General features: G+C 40.8%; 1 protein-coding gene across 1 annotated transcript in view; it reads left to right on the forward strand.

Annotated features, from left to right (window-relative positions):
* The window catches only part of LOC311529146 (ATP-binding cassette sub-family C member 12-like), a 110,192-nt gene extending 86,830 nt beyond the window's left edge, over positions 1-23,362 (forward strand). Inside the window, exons 22-31 of the mRNA XM_084644891.1 lie at positions 985-1,211; positions 4,623-4,760; positions 6,402-6,588; positions 9,354-9,443; positions 9,563-9,752; positions 13,983-14,142; positions 15,779-15,857; positions 16,957-17,070; positions 21,147-21,311; positions 22,897-23,362. Of these exons, the coding sequence (XP_084501017.1) occupies positions 985-1,211; positions 4,623-4,760; positions 6,402-6,588; positions 9,354-9,443; positions 9,563-9,752; positions 13,983-14,142; positions 15,779-15,857; positions 16,957-17,070; positions 21,147-21,311; positions 22,897-22,989 (1,443 nt within the window). The 3' untranslated portion in view covers positions 22,990-23,362. The remainder of the gene's footprint in view (positions 1-984; positions 1,212-4,622; positions 4,761-6,401; positions 6,589-9,353; positions 9,444-9,562; positions 9,753-13,982; positions 14,143-15,778; positions 15,858-16,956; positions 17,071-21,146; positions 21,312-22,896) is intronic.
* The last annotated feature ends 1,318 nt before the right edge of the window (positions 23,363-24,680 follow it).

Here is a 24,680-nt window from a genome sequence, read left to right on the forward strand (position 1 = left end):
TGGGGGCAGGAAGAGGTGGAGTGAGGGCAGGGTACGCTTAGTGGAGGAATGGGGTGGGAAGAGCTGGGAGAGGAGGAGGGGCAGGAAGAGGAAGCACGGGGGATGGGGTCTTGGCAGAAGCGGTGGAGTAGGGGCAGAGCAGGGGTCTGGCACTCCCAGGGAAATCAGAAAGTCAGAGCCTGTGATCTAGGCACCTAACCTATTTTGGTGCTTTTGTAAAGCTTATTGACTCCAAGCCACTCAGGTGCTTTTGAAAATTTTACCTCATTAATCTAATGTGGTGTGACCTGTCCTATGCTCCTATATTTTGTGAGGCCTTGATTCAGCAAAGTATGTAAGTGCCCAACTCTAAGCATATGAGTAGTCCTATCAAATTCAATGGAACTACTCACCTGCTTTGAGAGGCAAGGTGAGTGATATAATATTTTATGGGACCATCTTCTGTTTGAGAGAGAGACAAGCTTTCGAGCTTACACAGAGCACTTCTGACCTGAAAAAGAGCTCTGTGTGGCTTGGAAGTTTATCTCTCTCACCAACACTAGTTAGTCCAGTAAAATATATTACCTCACCCACCTTCTCTCTCTAATCTACAGGGACCAACATGGCTACCACAACACTGCAAACACCTGCTTTGAGTCAGACACCTGTTTAGACACGTTGATGAATCAGGGCCTGTTACAGTATAGCTTACTGTAATGATTCCTTTTTAAGTGTACTGTAAATCCTCAACATTCTGATTCTCATGTGCATTTATTTTATGATCATAACAACAGGAGATAAGCCTTTAAGAAATATTTATTCTATTTTCAAAGGCTGCTTCACAAATACTATCTGATGTTGTAAAAGCTATAATACATTTGTTTGCTGTTCCTCTTATTTACATTTTAGCCAAGATTATACTAGTATCTATTTTATCAAAAAAACTCTGAATACTGTAAAAAACAAAGACTGTCATTTGATTCTGCTGTTTCCCTTTATCCACAGATCTTACTGAGTCCAATGAGTTTCTTTGATACAACTCCCACTGGCAGGCTAATGAACCGTTTTTCTAAGGATGTGGATGAATTGGATGTGAGACTTCCATTTCATGCAGAAAATTTTTTGCAGCAGTTTTTTATGGTGATCTCTATTCTAATCATAATAGCCATTGTGTTTCCATTCCTCCTAATTGCAGTTGTTGTCCTAGCTACTATTTTTGTTATTCTTTTTCAGTAAGTTGATGTGCTTTTTCTTTAAGAACTATTTTAAGAATTTTTACTACCTTTGCGGTCTAGCCAATAGCAATTGTCATTCTTATTTACATCTCCTATTGTTGAGCTTAAGTTGCAAAATACTATACATTTTTTGTAAAGGTTTACTGGAAGGTGAGAACTACCAGAACCAGTATCTCATAGAGCAGGCACAGCCAGTGGAAACTGGGAATCTATCAAATGTTTACTGCCTTCTATACTAAGGGCTAAATTCAGTCTTTTGCTTGCACTGTCTTCTGCCAATATAGTCTAGGGCCCTAGTCTGCCCAAAATGACATTTCAGAGGCACAAGTCATTCATAACCTTCCCTTAACCTACAGGTCTACAATATAGAATCATAGACTTTAAGGTCAGAAGGGACCATTATGATTGTCTAGTCTGATCTCCTGAACAACGCAGGCCACAGAATCTCACCCATCCACTCCTGTAACAACCCCCTAATCTATGTCTGAGCTATTGAAGTCCTCAAATCATGGTTTAAAGACTATGAGGTACAGAGAATCCTCCAACAATTGACCCGTGCCCCACGCTGCAGAGGAAGGCGAAAAACCCCCAGGGCTTCTGCCAATCTGCCCTGGAGGAATATTCCTTCCCGACCCCAAATATGGTGATCAGCTAAACCCTGAGCATGTAGGCAAGACTCAGCCAGACACCCAGGAAAGAATTCTCTGTAGTAACTCAGATCCCACCCCATCTAATGTCCCATCACAGGCCATTGGGCATATCTACCGCTAATAGTTGAAGATCAATTAATTGCCAGAATTAGGCTATCCCATCATATCATCCCTTCCATAAACTTATCAAACTTAGTCTTGAAGCCAGATATGTCTTTTGCCCCCACTGCTTCCTTTGGAAGGCTCTTCCAGAACTTCATTCCTCTGATGGTTAGAAACCTTCATCTAATTTCAAGTCTAAACTTCCTGATGGCCAGTTTATATCCATTTGTTCTCGTGTCCACATTGGTACTGAGCTTAAATAATTCTTCTCTCTCTGTGGTATTTATCCCTCTGATATATTTATAGAGAGCAATCATATCTCCTCTCAGCCTTCTTTTAGTTAGGCTAAACAAGCCCAGCTCTTTGAGTCTCCTTTCATAAGACAGGTTTTCAATTCTTCAGATCATCCTAGTAGCCCTTCTCTGTACCAGTTCCAGTTTGAATTCATCTTTCTTAAACATGGGAGACCAGAACTGCACACAATATTACAGATGAGGTCTCACCAGTGCCTTGTATAACGGTACTAACACCTCCTTATCTCTACTGGAAATACCTTGCCTGATGCATCCCAAGACCGCATTAGCTTTTTTTCACAGCTATATCACATTGGCCGCTCATAGTCATCCTGTGATCAACCAATACTCCGAGGTCCTTCTCCTCCTCTGTTACTTCCAAGTGATGCGTCCCCAGTTTATAACAAAAATTCTGGTTATTAATCCCTAAATGCATGACCTTGCACTTTTCACAATTAAATTTCATCCTATTACTATTACTCCAGTTTTCAAGGTCATCCAGATCTTCCTGTATGATATTCCGGTCCTTCTCAGTATTGGCAACACCTCCCAGCTTTATGTCATCCGCAAACTTTATTAGCACATTCCCGCTTTTTGTGCCAAGGTCAGTAATAAGATTGGTCCCAAAACCGATCCCTAGGGAACTCCACTAGTAACCTCCTTCCAGCCTGACACTGTAGTCTCCCCTTTAACCAATGTTCCCACTAATTTTTGACAGGCCAGGTGTGCAAAAAATTTCTTCTGTGCAAATTTTTGTGCACATGGTTTTTCGCCGTGTGCGCGGGGTTTAGGATCTGTGTGCGCACGCACACACGCTCAGCTTAGAGGGAACAGTGCCTTTAACCAGTTCCTTATCCACCTTTCAATTTTCATATTGATCCCCATCTTTTCCAATTTAGCTAATAATTCCCCATGTGGAACCGTATCAAATGCCTTACTGAAATAGAGGTAAATTAGATTCACAGCATTTCCTTTGTCTAAAAAAATCTGTTACGTTCTCAAAGAAGATCAGGTTCGTTTGACACGATCTACCTTTTGTAAAACCATGTTGTATTTTGTCGCAATTACTATTGACCTCAATGTCCTTAACTACTTTCTCCTTCAAAATTTTTTCCAAGACCTTGCATGCTACAGATATCAAACTAACAGGCCTGTAGTTACCCGGATCACATTTTTTTTCTTTTCTTAAAAATAGGAAGTATGTTAGCAATTCTCCAGTCATACAGTACAACCCCTGAGTTTACAAATTTATTAAAATTTTTTGCTAATGGGCTTGCAATTTCGGGTGCCAGTTCCTTTAATATTCTTGGATGAAGATTATCTGGGCCCTGCCAGGCTGGCAGGGGAAGTCATAGCCAAGGTATCCTGGAATGCGTTGATTCAGCCCATGCTATGTAATCTCCAGCAGTGGAGAAGCTATGGAGACCTGACTGCAGCTTAAAGCCACAGCCTCACAGTGGAAGCACCAAGCTACAGTCCTGTTGTTCATATGGAGGATGGATGTTCAGTGGGATGCTGCTGCTTAGGCTTCTCTCCCCATACATGTTTTCTGGCCACATGTTGCATGTATTTTTCTTATGTGCCTCTCATCCCCTCTGTACCTGGAAGTAGAGGGGATGATATTACTCTTTTAGTTTTCAAAATCTACTGTCACACTTCAGTACTTATAATACATTATGATATATATGAAGGGCTAGATTATGCCTGGTCTCTCACTGGGAAGCAGACAGGATACATGTAGCCAAGACTTTAAAAAGTGATTAGTGACTTTGAATGCCCAATTTGAAACACATAGAAAGGACCCGATTTTCATAAAGTACTAAGCATCCAGTCCCTTTAAGGTATCTCAAATTGGGCACCCAGTCCCTTTTGATTATCCAGTCCTTTTAAAGTATCTGAAATTGGGCACTCAAAAATGGAGGCAGGAGGCACCCACAATTTCTACTCGCTTTAAGTTTAGACAAGGAGCTTTCCTCCATTTGTACTTCAGTGCCAGGGCCAGACCCAGCTGCTGTCCCTGGGTTTAGGGACTGCTCCCTCTTAGCCTTCAGGGGACACAAGGTACTCCAAAGGAGGTGAGAGGGAGTAAGTACAGCCATGGCACTGACCAGCTAAGCTAAGATGACTGGGCACAGAATGGAGCATAGTATAGTATGTGCACTCCTTCTGCATACTTAGGAGATCCAGGTAAGGCTGTGAAATGCAATTCCTCCCTACAGGGCGGTGCTGCTCTCTTTTCCCCCAGTGTAGGCCATTTGAGATTCCAGTTCACACTACTGGCTTTAGCCACGAGATAGTGATGTATACCATTGGCATACTGACATAAATACGTACAATATCATTTTGCTTTCATTTTGTTGCAGAATTTTTCAGAGAACCATCAGAGAACTAAAAAGAGTGGAAAACATTAGCAGATCTCCATGGTTTTCACACATTACTTCTTCTGTGCAAGGCCTCAGTGTAATTCATGCTTATAATAAAAAAGAAGACTATTTCAAACAGTAAGCTGCATACATTACAATTATATCCTATTTGTTTTGTTTGTCATTCTGATATGGAAAGATAACACTGCATTGTTATTCTTTACTTGATTGTGGATACTGTGGCGTTGTATATGCAGTGACATTAGGATGACCACATGCCCCAATTTTGTAGGGACAGTCCCGATATTCGGGGCTTTTTCTTATATATGCACCTTTTACTCCTGACCTCCTGTCCTGATTTTTCACACTTTCTATCTGGTCACTCTAAGTGACACTGATGAAACTATTCTGTTACTACAATGCAGAACAGCAATAATCCTGCAGCTTTTCATTTTTGAAAAGCTCCTAGTTTGTACCATGGACTGTCAGAAGTCTCACAAACAGCACTATATGTCCTATCTCTGTGTTCATTTTTGAGCATTTTGTAATATTTTTACTTTCTGAGTTTTAAGCAATTTCTAGGATCTGAATTAAAAGCCAAAGGGCAATGAGTTCTCACTGGTGGGTTCTCAAAGTGATCTAGACCCACACATACAGACCTTTAGGGTTTGATTTGTGATGTCTCATGAATTGGACCATGTCAGATCTATTCTCCAGAACTGACTATGAACCCTGCTTAGTTTGCTTAAAGGTTCAGATCCCATAGCTAGGGCCCCACCAAATTCATGGTCCATTTTGGTCAATTTCACAGTCAAAGGATTTTTAAAATGGTAAATGTCATGATTTCTGCTATTTAAATCTGAAATTTCACAGTGTTGTAATTGGAGGGTCCCTGACTCAAAAAGGCGTTGTGGGGAGGTCACAAGGTTATTGCAGGGAGGGTTGTGGTACTGCTGTTGTAAGTGCAGAAGTAAGGGTGGCAATATCACAACCCCCTAAAATAACCCTGTGGCCCCCCTGAAACTCCCTTTTGAGTCAGGACCCTCAATTTGAGAAACACTAGTCTCCCCCTTGAAATCTGTACAGCATACGGTAAAAACACACAAAAAGACCAGATTTCCCCGAGGGAGATCAGATTTCATGATCCGTGATGCATTTTTCATGGCTGTGAATTGGTAGGCCCCTACTCATAGCCACTGAAATTCCAAAGGGAAGCTCCCACTTTCCCTATGTGTCTAAATGTATCTTATTAGAACACAGGTTAACTAATGCAATTTTAACGCAATGTAGCACTGTTGTGTTTTACATCAAGTCATGTGGACTTTGAGGTTAACCATGACACTTCTCATCTGCATTAAAGGTCTGATTCTCATTAATACTGATGGATCTTTACACTGCATAAATTACACTTACGCACACTTTAAGGCCCCTTTAGACTCCCAGAGCTCCTAAATCTGTACACAGTCTGGTCCTAACAGTATTTGTGGGTCTTGTCCAGATACAGATGATCATTTCTGCTTCTGAGTATGGGATTTATGGAAGCTTCCCTTTAGAAAAATGTTGCAATATAAATCAATTCCTGACAAATTCATACTAAGCTGTGCTATCTCCTGTTTTATTCAACTGTTTGCATAATATTTTAAGTAAGTAGAATAAAACATGCATGAAGGCTATCATAAAAATACCTACATCAACAACTCACTAGGAAGCATGGAACTTGTGTTTACATGTTAAAACCTCTTTTAGATTATCAAAAACGTTCATCTATTTTCATTTCAGGTTTAAAATGCTAAATGATGAAAACTGCAGCCATTTTCTGTTGTTTAATTATGCACTACGCTGGTTTGCGGTTAGAACGGATATTCTCATGACCTTGGTAACCTTCATTGTTGCATTATTTGTTGCTTTGAGCCCTCCTTTTATTAGTACTGCAGCAAAAGGCTTGGCTTTGTCCTATATTATCCAGGTAAAAATAAATGTTTGGTGTCTTGGGTTAACCTCTGTTAATTATGTTAGTGCATATACATTTCCTATTCTACCCATTCTTTATCCTAAAATGCAATGTGAGTATTACATTCACTTGAAGCCAGGTTTTACAACCCTTACTCACACTGGGCAATACTTTACTCTGCAAATAGCACATTGGATATTGAAATCAATGGATCAAGATATTACCCAGCGTGAAAAAGAATGGCAGAATTGAGAACACAGGGAGAAAAAAATAGTTCACATTTTGGAAAGAGCTGAGATTCAAGTTGTACACATTCTACAGAAATGTAGCTACTTTATATAACTGCTTTACCTCAGCCTCATTTCATTGCACCTTACCTTTGATTATTTAATAACTCATTTGTAATGTCTTATTTTAAGTTAGATTGCTAATATTTCAAGGCAGGGACTGTGTCTTCCTATGCATTGTTACAGCACCTACCAGAGTGTGTATCTGATTCTGACTAGGGCCTTCATGTACTACTGCACAGTATATAAGTAGTGTGACAGGGTCAGGCTGGATGGCTATAGGAGAGTCATAGAAGACAGATAATATTAGCCCCACGTTAAGCAGGTCCCATTACCCTGGGTAAGATAACAGGGACTATTCCAGAACACTCAGGAACTTTCTAGAACTAATTAAGGGAGGCAGGCTAATTAGGATATCTGTAGCCAATTGGGAAGCTGCTAGAATTAATTAAGGCTAATCAGGACACCTGGTTTAAAAAGGCTGTCACTCCAGTTAGTGAGGTGTGCATGTAAGGAGCTGGGAGTGAGAGGATGTGCTGCTGGAGGACTGAGGAGTACAAGCATTGACAGACATCAGGAAGAAAGTCCTGTGGTGAGGACAAAGAAGGTGTTGGGAGGAGGCCATGGGGAAGTAGCCCAGGGAATTGTAGCTGTTGCGCAGCTGTTCCAAAAGGCACTCTAGACAGCTGCAGTCCACAGGGTCCCGGGCTGGAATCTGGGGTAGAGGGCGGGCCCAGGTTCCCCCCAAACCTCCCAACTCCAGACCCAACACAAGAGGTTCCACCAGAGGGGAAGGTCTCTGAGCTGTTCCCTGACCCACATGGTGGATCAGCAGAAACTGCGGAGATTGTTCTTACTCTTTTTCCCCATGCTGGCCAGTGACGAGGTTATCTGAATGAACAGCAGATTTGAGTCACGAAAGTGGCCAAACTGAGGGCTACTGTGAATCTCTGAGGCAAGCAAAATCCACCAATAAGCGCAGGACTCACCAAGGTAGAGGAGGAACTTTGTCACAGTAGATAATTCCAAACCATTTGTGTTTAGTATATGAATGTTAAATATCCCTTAGTTTTATATAGAATTTGCCACAGAAAATGATAACTAACTTATTGCAAAGCACAAAAAGGAATGGGAGTTGTTTATTTTTTTAAAATGGCAAATGAAAATAAATTTTATTTTCTTCTTTAATAATCACAATAAACCATCCCCATTCTTAGACACTTAGGGTAGTGTTGTTTTTACTTTCATAACCTTTCTACTTTCAATAAAGTAATATAAATATTTCCAGTCATAATGAACCTCTCAGAAGCAACAAGTAGTTTCTGCATTTTTACCTTAAACTGTCGTCACCTTCGACAACTACTTTTGCTCGTAACATTTAAACCTCATACTTCTATTAAAAGTTAGTGTGCTTAGACTGAATACATATGCCCATATTTTACTGCTGGATTAATGATGTGTTGCCAAAATATTTTAAATGTTAAAAATATGAAAAATATAGATTTTAAAAAAATATTATTTATTCCTAAATGTGAGGTAGTTCAGATGTCATGGAAAATACAAATATATTTATAACACATTGAGCTGACTACCAAATATCTCCTAACAGTGAGCAGAAAGGCCAGAAAAACACAGGACCCTCATGTCAAACTGTGAAAGATATTTTTCCAGTTGCTTCAGCTTGGCAAACTCCGTAGGCAGTTGTAATAGCTTTGAAATCACCTCAGGATCTATTATTGAGCTGTGCTGATGATTAGCTTGTGTGCAATTTCATTCTCCAAAACACTCTTTTACATTAATTATGCACTCTTCATTCACGACTAGAGCTACTGTAGATAGAAGTGAATAAAAGGTGACTTCCCACAATGCACTGAGCTAAATTCCAAAGGCTGTATGCTGTTATGTGGTTCGTACACACTTTTTCAAATGCCTGTTACATACAAGGCCAATAAGAGAGGGAGAAACTCCCAGCATACAGTTGTGTGTGTGAAGATTTTACATTTCTCAAAAGGAATGGAGAATTGGTACAGCTCTGAGCTAGATTGTACCTAATAGCCTTGCATTGGAGTGGGCATGGAAGGACTACACCACAGCAAGACCCCCGCATGGAGTATTGGCTGAATAAACAAACATATTAGATACACATTTGCGCACCTATCTTTTGAAGGTCAGACTGTAAGGGATTAATTTTCAAAGCTACAAAGGACAATTAGGCACTGAAATCAAACTGAAAATCAATGGGAGTTGGGTGGCTAACTTTCCTTTGTGCCTTTGAAAGTCACACCCTAAATGACCACTCTCATATGTATAATTTATTAGACAGAAAGAAATTTCCTGTGAAGCTCTGGACAATGGTCAGAAGAGTTCCATAAGCTGATATAAATATTAATGAGTTTGTTATTGTTTTAGGCCCTTTTCTTGCAAAGATTTATGACACATGCTCAACTTTATGCATATGAATAGTTTCATTAAAGTTTTTTTTCTTTTTAATAGTTGAGTGGACTTCTTCAAGTATGTGTAAGGACAGGGACTGAGACAGAAGCTAAATTTACTTCTGTTGAACAGATACAAGAATATATCTTGGTAAGAAATACATCTAAATGGAGCATTTAAGACCACTGTATGTATAAATATTGCTGAAATCTTTAGCTGTTGACTTTGTGGATCAATTAAATGTTCTCCTTTTTTTCCCCTTCTCGTAGAAGTGTGTTCCTGAAGCCTCCCAGTGTGCAGATATAGTGAACTCTCCCAATGGCTGGCCGGATCGAGGGGACATCACATTTAAAGATTACCAGATGAAATATAGAAACAACAGTCCTATGGTTCTCAATGGCTTAAATATGAGCATTCACGGTGGAGAAACAATTGGTATTGTTGGAAGAACAGGCTCTGGTGAGATACCATCCCCCCCCCCCGATTTCTCTCTGGCCCTCCATGCTAATTAATTACATATTTTTGATAGTTCATGGTTTTCTATAGTCAGTTCATCTGTAAATTGTGACATTACATTAAAAGGACTCAGTTCTGCCATTAAGGGCATGTCTACACTTCAATCTTAAGTCAACCTACGTTAAGTCAACTTACAATGGTGTCTGATGTCCACACTACCCTCCTTTGGTCAGTGGTGCACATCCTTACGATGAGCACTTCCACCGACTAAAAAGGTGCACTGTGGAGGGCTGAAGGCCAGGGCGCTCAGTTCCCCACCACTCCCCACTGGGAGCCTAGCTGCCCCCTGGGGCTTCTCGCCTCCAGCAGGAAGATCCTGCCTGGAGTCCAGGCGGCTGCTGTGCTCCTTGCGGGGAGCTGAGACCCAGGGAGCAGCTGAAGCCAGGAGTCTGGGTGGCAGAAAGTTTGGAGTGAAGACCTGGCAGAAGCCCAGGTGGGGAACTGGCTTTCTGGTCAATTTCAGGGCTCTAGCTGATGGATCCATCTGATTCTGACATGGCCTCTGCAGTTCCATCTCTGAAGCCCAAGTTGGTTCCACTTTCAACTTCAAAGACCAGAGGTGTGGAACTGAGTATTTTGCTGGATCTGGTACTCTGTAGGTCTGTGAGACCAGCTATTTCCTCGCTGCTGTTCTGGAATCATCCTTTAATCCAAAGAGGTCTCACTGTGGTGGCTGAAGTGAACAATCCTGCATCTGAGCATTCCTCGTATCTAAGTGAGAGGCAGATGACTTGTTCGGTTCAGTGTTCTGCTTCCTCTTCATCTGAAAAAGGAGAAGAGCAGAGGAGATTGTTAGTCTTTCTCTGGATCCATTTGTGCCTTTTCCTCCGAGGACTTCAACAGGGTCCCAAAGCAGAACTTTCTCACCTTCTATTGCTCTTCACCCTCCAGTTCTGTTGCTGTCTTCTGTGAGGTCCATGGCAGATCTGAGGTTAGATCATCAGGTGGAGGAGGCAGATGAAGAATTAAGAAACCTGATTCCCCACTCCAATGTTGTTCTGCCTCCTATGGGCATCTTTCCACATCCCAGCTACTGGAGGTACTGGCAATCCTGGTTGGGTTCCACCACAGAACGTTTTGAGTCATCCTCTTTATGGATGGAGAGGTGATGTTTCAGCAGAAAAGGATCCAGTAGCTGAGCAACCCTTGGATCTGGTTCCACTAGATCTATCTTCAGCTCTGATAGTTGTGCCTGACACGTTTTCTAAAGAGGAAGACAGAGATAGCTCCTCTTTTAGAACAAGAGCAGATGGATACAGACTTTGATGTCACTTGTCACCTGATGAGCATTGCTTCTGCATTGTCTCTTCTGAGGATGCTTTGCAGTTTCATGACCTCATGGACCACATGGCATCCACATTGAACTTACCTTCTGTGGCTATGGAGAAAACCTTCCACCCAGTATTGGACATTCTTGAGACTGCCTTCTGGAATAGGATGTGGTTGCCGATAGTGGATGCTCTCTTGCAGCCGACTAGGACTGTTTGGGCAACCCCTGCTTCCAGTCAATGTATTTCTGAAAAAGCAGATAATTGTATGAGATACCCCAGGACTTGGGGTTTTCTTACTGTCACACTCACCCTCTGCCTAATTTACTGTGGTGGCTCTGCTAGTAATAAGTTTATGTCCAATTAGGCCCATTAGACTCTTTACAGAGAGGGGAAGAAAGTTTTTCCCCCCCTCTTCTCTTGGTATTAGGATGTCTAATTACCAGGTGGTCATGGCATCTGTGTTTGTTCAGGCATTGCCAGACAATAAGAGAAGGCTGGCAAATGTTATTTTGATGAAGGGACAAAATGTGAAGCATGCTCTCAGGGCTTCAGCTGATGCTTCTCACTTTTCCACTAGAGCACTGGCACCTTAAGGAGACCTTTTTGGCTTTGTGCCTCTTCATTGGCTGTGGATACCAAATTAAATACCCCTCTTCCTTTTGAGAGGCAATAAGACTGATGAATTTTTGGAAAAATTAACAGATAGCAAATCCACTGCTTGTTCACTGGGTCACTATCCCTGGTTCAGAAAGAAACCATACACTCCTTGTTTCCATTATCAGAGACAATTTTACCTCAGTTATTTGCTTATTTTTCCTCAAATCACAGATGTCCACATCAGTAAGCTTTGTTTTCATCTCAGAGCAAGCACAAGAAGTATTTTAGATACACACCAGAGACAAAACAATCTGCTCCCTCCTCTTTATCTTCCTTGAACACCAGGCCTGAGATTTGATGTGAGGAGCAAGAGTCAGGAACCAATAAGTGACAATCCCTCCCTCCCTTCATTTGGAGACAGGCTAGTCATTTTCATCAACAACTGGAGGCTTATTACATCAGACAAGTGGGTTCTAGAAATCACTGAGGAGAGGTATGCCATATAAATAAAAAAAACTACCCTCTTTCAATTCTCCCTACTCTTCCCTTTACAGAGAACTGTCTCATGAGGCTATTCTTCTATCACAGGTTCAAAAACTGCTTCTACTAGGTGTTGTCAAAGAGATACCCAAACATCTTTGGTGTCCGGGTTTTATTCAAGATACTTCCTGGTACAAGAAAAGATGTGGGATTCTCTTCAATTTTAGATCTCAGAAAACTGAACAAGTACATTTGGAAGTTCTGGTTTTTAATGTTTCAATCCAGCTGAGCCTTTGTTTTGTTATGGCCCAGCAACATTTCCAGTACAAGGTCCTGCTGTTTGGCCTTTCTACAGCACCAAGAGTCTTTACAAAGTGGCTCTCTGTAGTAGCAGTGCATTAAAGAAAGCAGGGTATGTTTGTTTACCTATATTTGGACAACTGGCTGCTGAAGTCTTCTTCATGTGAGGGCCTGCTACTTCATATCAACTCCACAATCTCCCTACTGACAGATCTAGGGCATCAAAAAGTCTGCTCTGATGGCAGTTGCATCATTTACTATTTTTCATACGGACAAGGTGGTTCTTAGAACTGACCCTAAGTTTCTACAAAAATAGCATCTGAATTACCCATCAAACTATTAATTTTTCCCCTTTAAACCACATGCTAATGAAAGGGAATTGGAGTTACATACCTTAGATGCTAGAAGGATTCCGGCACATTATTTAAATAGAACAAAGAGTTTTAGAAAGTCATCTAGGTTATTTGTCTCTTACGCTAAGAATCATACGGGTAATAGTGTATCTATTCAGACTATATCCGGAACAGTTAAACAATATATAACTGAATGTTATACATTAGTGGCAGTTCCTGTGCCTGCTATTGGGAAGTATCATTCTACTAGAGCAATGGTAACATCTCTTAACATGCCTTAAACATGTTCCTATTGGAGAAATCTACTAAGCTGCTACTTCGAGGTCAGTCTATTGTACTTTTAGCAAAAATTATGCTTTGGATTTTGCTTCAAGAGCAGATACCAGACTTAGTAGAGCCATGCTTCAATCATTATTTGATTAGGCCTCTGTTCCCTCTTCCTGAAATTTCTGCACTGCGTGCCAAATTACTCATAAGTATGAATATGCAAAGTCACTCAAAGAAGAAGTGAAGGTTGGCTACTTGTAATTGAAGACAACTCTTCAAGACAACTCTGCATATTCATACCACAACTTGGGTACAAGTAAGTAACCTTCCCCTCTTTCTCAGATCTTACCTTGGTTCTCCGGGTTAGTGGTGGAAGGAACCAAGGTGGAAGGGGGCACACCACCACCTCGTATAGATTACCCTTAAAACATTTGAGGATGCTGAGATGGCGGCACATGTGTACGCTAGGGACACTATTTGGAGAAGGTTCTGTCATTAGGCATCACCAGGTGGCACACTACCCATAAATGGGTATATACAGGGTCTTCTGGAAGAACTCTGGTTACAAGTAAGTATCCTTCATTTATAATTAACATTGTTGGCAAACTTGTTAACACATTCAGCAGAGAGCCCAAAAATGAATAAGAATGGAGAATGAACTTACCTCTCACCTTCAAAGTGATCACTTTGTATAAGTGTTGAGACACATTGAAGCGGTACAGAAAACTACATTTTTGCAACTTGCATGGCTGAGAACTGTACTATAACTTATCTGTGAGTAAAACAGAGTTCAGATCACACATATATCAAACCTGGAACTTTCCAGGGAGACTAAAATGCACTTTACATCATTGTTTATAAAAGTCAAAGTTTATCTGAATAATATTTTTTTTTATCCCCTACAGGAAAATCATCATTAGGAGTTGCACTCTTTCGACTAGTAGAACCAACTGCTGGTACTATCCTAATTGACGATGTTGATATCTGTACTATTAGTTTGGAAAATCTAAGAACAAAGCTTTCTGTTATTCCTCAAGATCCTGTTCTGTTTGTAGGTACAGTAAGGTAGTTGTTCCTACAATTGTAAATTAACGTTTGTTGTGAAGTGAAATCTCATTAAATCATAAAGTGAGGCATTTTGGTTTGTGTTACAACTGATTATTAGTAATTATTATTAATTTTCATTACAGTAGCACTGAGAAGCCTTGAGATCCAAACCCCTTATGCTATACATGCACATAGTAAGAAAAGCTTACAGTATAAACAGACAAAGGTGGGATAAATTAAGTATTATTATTCCCTTTTTACAGATGAGGAACTGGGATGCAGGTAGGCTAAGGGTATGTCTACACAGCAGTTGAGAGTGCGATTCCCAGCACAAGTAGATATAGAGGCAGTAGCTCTGCTCTAGCTAGCATCTAAAAACAGCAGTAAAGCCACAGCAGCATGGGTGATGACTCAGCCTAACCACGCACGTCCTTACCCAGGAGGTTGGGGGAGACTGTACTCTGGCAGCTAGTCCAAGCTGCTGGGACCACACTGTATTCTTAGGTGCCCTCTCAAGCAGAACTAGTGCATGTGTGTCTACCATGGAGGTAACTGCACCTCTCAGCTGCTGTGTAGACATATCCTAAGTGACTTGCCAAGGTTCACAAGAAGTCTGTGACAGCCCTGGGAATTGAACCCAGATCACCTGTGTTCAAGTCCAGAAATTCTCACAGAATCAAATTTTTGATAATAGTTTCATAAAATATACACAGAACATCTGAAATTTCTCAGTTTATCAATATTGAAAATGGTTTGTGAATGGGAGGGAACTAACCTCTAAAAATCTCTCATCTTCATAGGAGCAGAATTCATTATGTCTCAGATACGTCAGCTTGAATGGCTCACCATCATCTCAAACTTAATGTGGGCAAAGCTGAGCTCATTATTCTTCATTCTAGACCCTCTCCACTACCTCCATTACTCATTAAACTTGATGCCACCACTCTCCCTTGTCCCTATCCAATTTATCCAAAATGTTGCTGTCAAAGTCATCTCTCTGTCTGTCACTTCAATCACATCATCCCCTTCTTTGCATTATTTTCCTGGCTTCCCATTGTGCTGTTCTTCATGCTCACCTTCTTGTACTTGCCTTCATAGCCCTTTGTCAGACCGTGCTTGCCTACATCTTCAACCAGGTCTACACTACCCTTGCACCCTTGTCTCCACTCAGCCTTCATAACGCCTTCATCTTCTTTTACAATATCTTCCGTGCAATCTTTCATGCTTCTCTTTGGTGTTGGAATATGCTGCCTAAGCTTGTTCACCAACATTCCTTAATAAAAGCCTCACTTGGGTGAGAAGAGAAGGCATTAGATCATATTAGCAGTATCACTGAAACCCTGAATATAGCTACTATATTTTTATTATAATATCAACATGTTCTATGGAATAATCATGAATCCAGAAGTATCACTATCAACAGGACAAACTGATTTTTCCCTCAAACCAGCTAAGAGCTCAGAATACAGGAAAACAATGCATGAAAAATTATTGAAAACATGCATTATAAAAATTAAAGTACAGAGATAAGTTCTTTGGCCGTTCAGCCAAAATATTTCATGTTTAAAGTGACTTGTAATAGTAATTTACAAAGTATTGTTGTACTATATTGTGTTTTATTTAAAAAAAAATAATTTTAATTTTTGCCTGTCAGGTACAACCTAGATCCTTTTGGTAACTATACAGATGATCGGATCTGGAAAGCTCTGGAAAGAACATTTATGAAAGAGACTGTACGTTTTTGGGGGTTTGATCATAATTCATTTTCTGATAAAGATAATAAATGGAAAGTCATTTACTGTTTGGTACTACATATAATTTATCATGTTAGATTGTTATGGCATTAATAATAGTGAGGCATTAATATATAATCTCATCAGTTGTGAATAATGTCTACTTACCGCATTGCTTCCCTTTTTGATGTTATAATGGCAGAATGTTATTTGAAATGTACAACACTCTTTTTAACAATCATAGAAAATATAACATCCTGATAAATGTATGACCATGCACAATCAATATACATCTCTACCCTAATATAACGCGGTCCTCGGGAGTCAAAAATTCTTACCGTGTTATAGGTGAAACGATGTTATATCGAACTTGCTTTAGCCCCCCCTGCTCCTTGTCCCCTGATGACCCCCTCCAGAGACCCCCCCATCCCTAATCACCCCCAGGACCCCACCCCACCCCCTACCCACCCCCCCGCTCCCTGTCCCTTGACTGCTCCGACCCCTATCCACACCCCTGACAGGCACTCACCAGCAGCAGCAGGAAGCGGAGCCCCAGCCTGCTCCACTCCGCCAGCTCCCAGACACAGTGCTCCGCTTCCCGCCACCAGTGAGTGCGGGGAGATTGGGGAAAGGACACCACCGGTGAGTGTGTGTGGGGGTGAATCCCTTCCCCCAAACCCCCGCCCCCAAGTGACATGGCTGGGGCGGGGCAAGGGAAGCGGAGCGGGCTGCTCCCAACCCCCCGCTAATCACCTGGGCCACTCTGGGCCTGCGGGGCCCCCACAAGTGCCCCCCCCACAGTTCCTGCCTCCCAGACCCTTTTGGGGGGGGGGAGGCCCTGCCCGTCCCCAGCCCCCGAGACCCTCTGCCCCTTATCCAATCCCTCGGCCCTGGCCCTGCACCCTTAACACGCCACTCAGAGCAGTGTGTCAGAGCCAGACACGCTGATCTGCCGAAACGTGCAGCCCCGCCCCTCAAGAGCACTGCTTTGCTGCGTTATATCCAAATTCATGTTATATCGGGTCGCATTATATCGGGGTAGAGGAGTATATTATTGCCTAATATGTATAGTCATTGTGTCGTTTTCTTTGTATTCTAGATATCGAAACTCCCAGGAAAATTACAGGCAGAAGTTGTTGAAAATGGAGAAAACTTCTCATTAGGGGAAAGACAGCTGCTTTGTATGGCAAGAGCTCTCCTTCGAAATTCAAAAGTAAGTAATGGGAGAGATTCTGATACTTTCAGCAGTGGTCCTGAATACATAAGAGTTGCAATAAGTTTTTTTCCATCTAACAAAGAGGGGGAAAAGGTGAAACCTACAAAGAAACCAACATATGTTTGTTCTCAGTTTTGTGACTAGCTTATGAGTAAAGTCAACTTAATTGAAATATATTTTTCAACTTTCTTATTTGCTGTATTTGATCCAAATCTTTTCCACCTTTTAGATTCCCCATAAATTAACCTATATCGTGTCATATTAAATACTAAACATCTACTGCAGTTAATGTTGAACACCCATATTCTTCATTTTCCAACAATATATACATCTCATACTAACACCGTCTCCTGCTCACTTTAATTGCTGCTTTTGGCAATTTGAAGTCACAAAGTTCTGTTGTCCTACTAGTTAATAACACTATGAGCACAGGAAGCCTGTGGTCACTTTTGAATCTATACAATCATGAAGCCTGATCATCAGCTGATATAAATCCACTGACCTCAATGAAGCTATGCTGATTTATACCAGCTGAGTCTCTAACCTTTTGTCTTTTGCTTGGCAAAGCATATTTGAGATTTGCCTATTGCTCAGCTATGCTTTTTCAAGTGAAAATGAAATGTTTAAACTTCAAAAGAGGGCTATGTCTGCAGGGATTCTCTCTTCCCAGAGGAGCACACCCCTACAAATATTTTTAATGCTCAAATATGTACTTCCAAACTTATTTGGAATGAAGGCTTAAAACTTGCAAGAGAGACCATGAAAACTGGTTCCTGAGAGGAACTAATCCATAATGGGAGTTTGGGTTTCCCAGTGTTCTCAGGAAACTAACCTGTAGCCTGGTTACATCAGGCTACTCTTCAGGTGTTGACACTGTATAATTTATAAGGCAATAAAGCAGTAACAAACAAGTCCCTACACCTGTCTGTAAAACCATAAAAGCTTCTGTTTGGCTTTAACTTGCATATTTGAGCATAAACATGACAATGGGGACTTGCTTCCTGCCAATTTTCAGCAAGGGCCCAATCCAGTTTCTACTCAGTGGAAAGACCATGAATATCAATGAGGGTTGGATCAGTAAATCCTTATTAATGTATAAGCCTCAAGATCTTGAGTACCTTTCATTTTAATAAATCCACGCATATATTGTCACTTGGCACTGCTCTATACAAATATCTGGACTCATTTTTAATGCTACAAGATATGTGGTGTTAGTTTATAATAGGTTTCTCATTCCTCCACAATCGCCTAAACCATCAGAAAAAAAGTTCCAAGGATCCACTGTTTCTCTCCTCACCTCCCCCAGTAAAACTTTCAAAATATTTTTAAAATTATAAATTTCCAGCTCTGGCAAACCCTTTCAAGCCTGCTACTGTATCAGGATGGTCTCAAATATGGATTTTGTGTTTTCATGTAGTGGGCCCCATTTCCAAAGGGCTTCAACCTCCTCTTTAAACCTACATTTGTAATTTTGAAGGCACACACTGTGCAATTCAAGCACCTAGATAGGAGCTAGATTCCATCTTAATCTAGCCCCACGGAAATAAAATGGGACTATTCATGGAGTAAGGTACTATTCAATGTGAGTAAGGATCACAGGACCCACCCATACCAGGATCATGTTTGCCATTTAAGAAATTACATCCATATACATGAGCTCTTAAAGTTAAGTCAGAAACCCCCCCCCCCCCAAAAGTCAGGTACATATTAGATGATACATATAAAACTTCTGCTGTGTTCCATTAATAAGACCACCTCTTTTCTGCCTCCTAGAGTTCTCTTTGCAAGTGTCCTATCTTTTCTGTCCTGTAACTCAAGTTTAAATTTTCCTCAACACTTCATACAATATGGACCATAATTTGCTCTTCTAGGACCCAATCTTCCTCCACTTGGAGTCACCCAGAGAGTTTTGCCAATGGCTTCAATGAGAGAAGGATTTAGGACCTAAACCTCTCCTGACAAACAAACACAACTGGCCCCTGTGACATACCAGGGTACAATCCAGACCAGTGAGGGACTGTGTCACCCCTGCCCTGCAACCTGGGGAGGCCTTACAATGCCTTGCTCAAGTAGCTCCCACTTGGGCCACTCACAAACAACCTTCCAGCATGCAAACCACCCCCTGTGTGTCTGTATGTAATTGCAGCCTGCCAGCCACACTTGGATTACACTCCGGCTCTTACCAGCCTTGGCTGTACTTCAGGGTGACCCCCAACACTCCCCCTGTCCCAGATTTCCCCCAGAAATGTATGTCCTGTACTGCCCAGACCTCTTCTAGACAGTACTTAAAATATTTTGTACTGTCTAGAAGAGGTCTGGGCAGTATTATTCTCCTTTAAGAGAATAATATGCACACAACTTGTCATCCCAAATGGAGTTACCCAGACACTTCCACTTGAACACATTAGATTAGATAAAATCTCTCTCTTTGTAGTTAATAAACTTGTTTTAAGTGAGTCCAAAAAATGAGGCATAAGTCAGAAATGGTTACAAGAAGAATAAAGAAAAGACATTTACTAATACCTAACTTAACAAACTGTATCAGATTCAAGCAAAGTTTCTCACCACATACTTTCAGCAGTCTTACTGACCAAACTGTATGTCAGGACCCCTTCCCTAGAGTCCAACAAATGCTTCCTTTGTCACATCAGGTGCAATGAATGTGATGGGCAGGGAGAGAGGGATGCCTTGGGGTGTTTGTCCCTCCTTTACGGTTTCAGTCCCCCTCTTGAAAAATATTTCCAGCTGGGCACTAGAACACAAAGAGTCTATGTGGAACGATGTTCTCTGCTGTTTCCCCCCCCGCCCACATCTGTTTGAGCTTTCTTTGTTTCCCTTCTTGCTTGATGACTGTTTACTGCTTAAATGCAAATTACAGCAAGCATACATTCCTTTGTTTAGGACAGACCTGTTTGCCGCCTTCTGTTTGGGCAGGGCTGGGGTTTGGAACGTGTTAATAACACCATACAGGGAAATTTTACAATTCTACATACCATTTTGCAACACATTTGAGCAGGACGATACTGAACAGCAAATTATGAGTTTTCAAATGATACCTTACAAGGCATACTTTGTACAAAGATTATTACAATAGTGTGTATGGTGTGAACACAGGGTATATTCTGTCACAGCCCTGTACTTACTTTTGTTTCTGGGTATAGTCTTATTTGTGTTAGAGGATGAACTATCTAAATAATACTGAAATACAAGAATGAGATCACTAACTTTTGGTGTTTTTCATTTTCATACATGACTGAAGAGGAAGATGGTGCTATTGCTTAGATGACCAATATGCTTAAAATTTCCCCACTTTGTGGAAATTACAGTTTGTAACTGTGGCATCCAATGATTAAAATGAATATTTATTCATTTAGATTTCAAAAGACATAAAAGAATGTCTAGCCCAAGCTGTAATTGGCTTTGCCATTAGTTAAAAATAATACCTAAATCATTACTAAATCCAGAACATCAGCACATTCCCCCTGCTCCTTGCTGTACATACCACCAGCAAGTAGCAGAAACATATTACAAATCAAGGCCCTAATCCTACAAAGACCACATGCTTAACTTTTATGCATATGAGTAGTCCCACTGAAGTCAGTATGGGAGAAATCTTTAAAATGCTTATTTTAACAATACAAATAGAACATGAAAAAAAGAGAAAATTCACACCACCACTGGGCTTTCTTCTGAGAATCTGGAGTGTAGGGAGTATTTGATTTGCACCCCAATCCTACGCACACAAACGTGCTTAATTTTCCTCACATGAGTAGTTGTAACAGGAGTAGTTGTAAGCATGCATATAAGTATTTACAGGATTAGGGCTCAAATCAAAATCTCCCCGCCTTGCAAATTCTCAAACAAACCCCAGTGATGAGAATTTAATAATCAGATTTTCATTTTTTTGGTCTAATCTGATTCTTAAAAATAAGCATTATAAAATAAATATCTAACTTTATAAATGCCATTTTTAATATATGTTCCCGTTTATTCATGTATAAAAGCATTGTAAGGTGTAAAGATTTTTTTTAAAAATACATATTGTATGTTTAAAAGTTTTTTCCCCTCAACAGATCATACTTCTTGATGAAGCTACAGCCTCAATTGATTCTGAAACTGATGCACTAATTCAGTGCACAATCAGAGAAGCATTCAAGGACTGCACAGTCTTAACCATTGCGCATCGCATAAACACTGTTCTCGAGTGTGACCATATTCTGGTTATGGACAATGGAAAGGTACAGTATCAAAGAAGTTAGAAAGGGAAAAGACCTATTAGATCATCTAATCCATCACTCTGCCACTGTACATTTATTCCCTATTGTACATTTACTAGTGCTATGTCTGGTCTACTTTAAAATGCCTGAAACAATGGGGCTTTCACTACTACTACTACTTTGGGAAAAACTTTTCTACTGCCTAATAGATCTCATTTCATGGAAGCTTTTCCTTAAATTTCTTCTTAATTTCTTCCCATTGTTCCCTTTCAGACTCCAAACCATCCAACACATTCTCTTCATCGTTAGTGTTTACACCCTTCAAATATTTAGACTTTTGCCATGGTCCTCCCATATTTCCTTTCATTATTGCTCAGCCAGGCTATATTTAACTTTTTCGGGGATCAGTTCTGTAATGTGCTGAACATTCTGCCCCAATCCAACAAATAAATTAAGTTTAACGTTAAGAACATGTGGTCCCATTGGTACATACTTAAATTCTTTGCTGGATCAGAGCCAGAGTAACTCAGCACCTTGCAGGATTGAGCCTTTGATCCTTTTTCTTATAAATCAGGGCTCTTCTACTCAGGAAAGTTACATTGGTATAAACTGACATGAATTTAAACTGATATACTTATTCTGGTATAAGAGGGCTTTTTTTGCTTTAGCTTATATTGCTTATGAAGGGGTTTAAACTAAGCTGAAAAACACCACTCTTATTCTGGAATGAGTGTGTCCACGTGGAGAGTTATATCAGTTTAACTATATTGGTAGAACTGGAAAAACTCTCCTGTGTAGACAAGTCCTCAGTCCCTCCAGCCGCCTAAACATTTTTGTTGCTCTTCTCTGAACTCCCTATTTGTTAATAGCATTTTGGCAATTAGGTGCCTAGAACTGAATGCAATATTCTGGATATAGTCACAGCAGAGGTGCATAGACTTTTATCTAACTGTTCCGTAAAGTGATGCCTTTGACTCTGATCCTTGTTGGCACAGATCTTGATGGGGAAGGAAAGATTGAATTTGTGACCTTTGCACCCCTTGATCAGAGAACCAGTGCCACTTAGAAGAGTCTCAGAGTTATGCTAGCTGGAAATGGTCTCTACAAAATCATTACATCAGCCAGTAATCAACTGGAGCTTAGCAGCTCTCTGACCATGCCCCCATCCCTCACCAGCTAAGAAGATGTCTTTTAAGTAATATAGAAATGTCTCTGCTGATGCATTTGTGGCTCTGTTTATTATCTTATAGAATTCTGGGTAGTCATAATTTCCCATGAGTATGAGGCACTGAGGTTCAGAGTATCATAAGTGGGTTCATAAATGTTTTCCTCTCACTCTTCTCTAGTGCTGGTGGTCTGTAGCAAATTTATACTGCCATTATTACTTTATATGGAATATACTTTAAGGCCAGAAGGGACCATCATGATAATTTAGTTAGACTTCCTGCACATAACCCACAGACCCTTCCTCACCCACTCTTAATAGGCCCATAATATATGGTTGTATCCTCACCCAAAGAAGTTTTATATAGTGAGAAACTCAAAAACATTTGTGTTTTTGCTTCCTATTTGACATTTGTTCAATCTATTGCCTACTGACTTTCAGGTAATTGAGTTTGGCAAGCCCGAAGATCTTGTACAAAAACCACATTCTGCATTTGGATCACTCTTGGCTGCAGCAAACAAAGTGGCATTATAGAAGACATATTTTGTTTTGGCCATGTGATCATTGAAGATGGATGTGTGATATAAATTAGAAATAAAGACATTACTAGATTGCCATGTTAACTTCCAGCAACAAGATCTGGTTAGAAATTAACACTGTGACCTTTAGCTGAAAGACATATCGCTACAAGTCACTTAATATCACCTACAAAGACTAAGGATTAAACTAGAATAAATGCCAGATGAATTAATTGCTTACTTCACATCTGGTTTGAAGTCTGGAAATAAAGCGTGTGTGTCATAGTGCACCCAGCCAGTGGAAACTACAGAAATGTACTATTTTTACACTACCATATTCTATCATTTAAAACCAGTCCAATATTGTACCTGACTATAAAAATATAGATAAATGATGAAACACTGGAAAATGCAAGACAATATTTTTTAAAGCTTTACTATAAAATTAGAAGTGAAAAGACTGGAAATTTATGGGGTAAGTGCTGATTATATCTTTCACTTTAATATGGAACAGGTATTGAATCAAAGCATAAAATATGGTTTGTTGGCACATTTGGTGTAAAGATAATTATCTTGTATATTCCATGTGATCTATTAATCATTCCAGACTGGAAAAAATAAAATTTTATCCATCGAAACTTATATTTCAATACTTTTATCTCTTGCTCAGTGGCAGAGTCAAGTTTTGCAACCAGAAGGGGCAATGGATAATTATACCTTCAGTTATACCTGTTGGTTTCCTAATTTCACATGTTATCATGCCTGTGTATTTCACATATTATCATGCTTTCTTCACCCTCCACCATAGCATCACAGCCCTAATCCCGACCTGGCGCAGAAGGAAGGCCCCTGGGAACAAGGGTGTTGGAGACTGAGCCCACTCTGCACTCACCCAGCAGCAATGGCTTCTGTCATGTAGGGCAGGGCCCAGCTCCCTGATCCAGGTGTTCTGACCTAGTGCATGGGGTTGTAGCATCATTCAGGTTTGGCCCAGCTGCCCCTCCTCACGATAAAGGGTCTGCTGGGTGAAATTTGAGAAAATGGCTATGTTATATAGGTCAAAGTGCCATGTCATTTTTAATTGATATGGTTAAAAATCAGTGCCTATGCTTTTAAAGACAGTTTTAAAAGAAGTGTAACAAAGCTCTGTCCTTGTCTCTGTGGGTCCCGCATTTCCTGGTGGATTTCACTGTCCTCAGAGGCTCACTGTGATCCTCCACATAGCCCTTCTCTCTCTAGAGGCAAGGGTCACAGCCTACTAAGCCATTTTCATCATAAGCCAGTGAGGGAGGTAAGGAGAAGCTATCCTCCCTTGCACAGTCTCTGTTGTCTCTCAGCCTCAGGGATTAATCAGGGGGCAAAGGGGGGAGCCTGGGCCCGCCCTCTACTCTGGACTCCAGCCCAGGGACTCTAATAGTATCAACTATGGTAGCTGACTTTTTAGAAACAGGACATTGTACAATTCCCTGGGCTACTTCCCCAGAGCAGCCCCCCCTTCCTCAAGATCCACTTCACCCTTACCTCAGGGCCTCCTTCCTTGTGCCTGATATGGCGTGTACTGCTCAGTCTCTCCAACAGCGCAACTTCCTTCTACAACTCCTGACATGTGCCCCCACCTGACTAACTGGGGGGCTTTTAACTAGTTTCAGCCAGCCCCTGACTGGTTTCAGGTGTTCAATCAACCTAGCTGTCCTCCCTGCCTTCTGG

Source organism: Lepidochelys olivacea (genome assembly GCF_965140295.1).
Source record: "Lepidochelys olivacea isolate rLepOli2 genome assembly, chromosome: 12".
Taxonomy (NCBI): domain Eukaryota; kingdom Metazoa; phylum Chordata; order Testudines; family Cheloniidae; genus Lepidochelys; species Lepidochelys olivacea.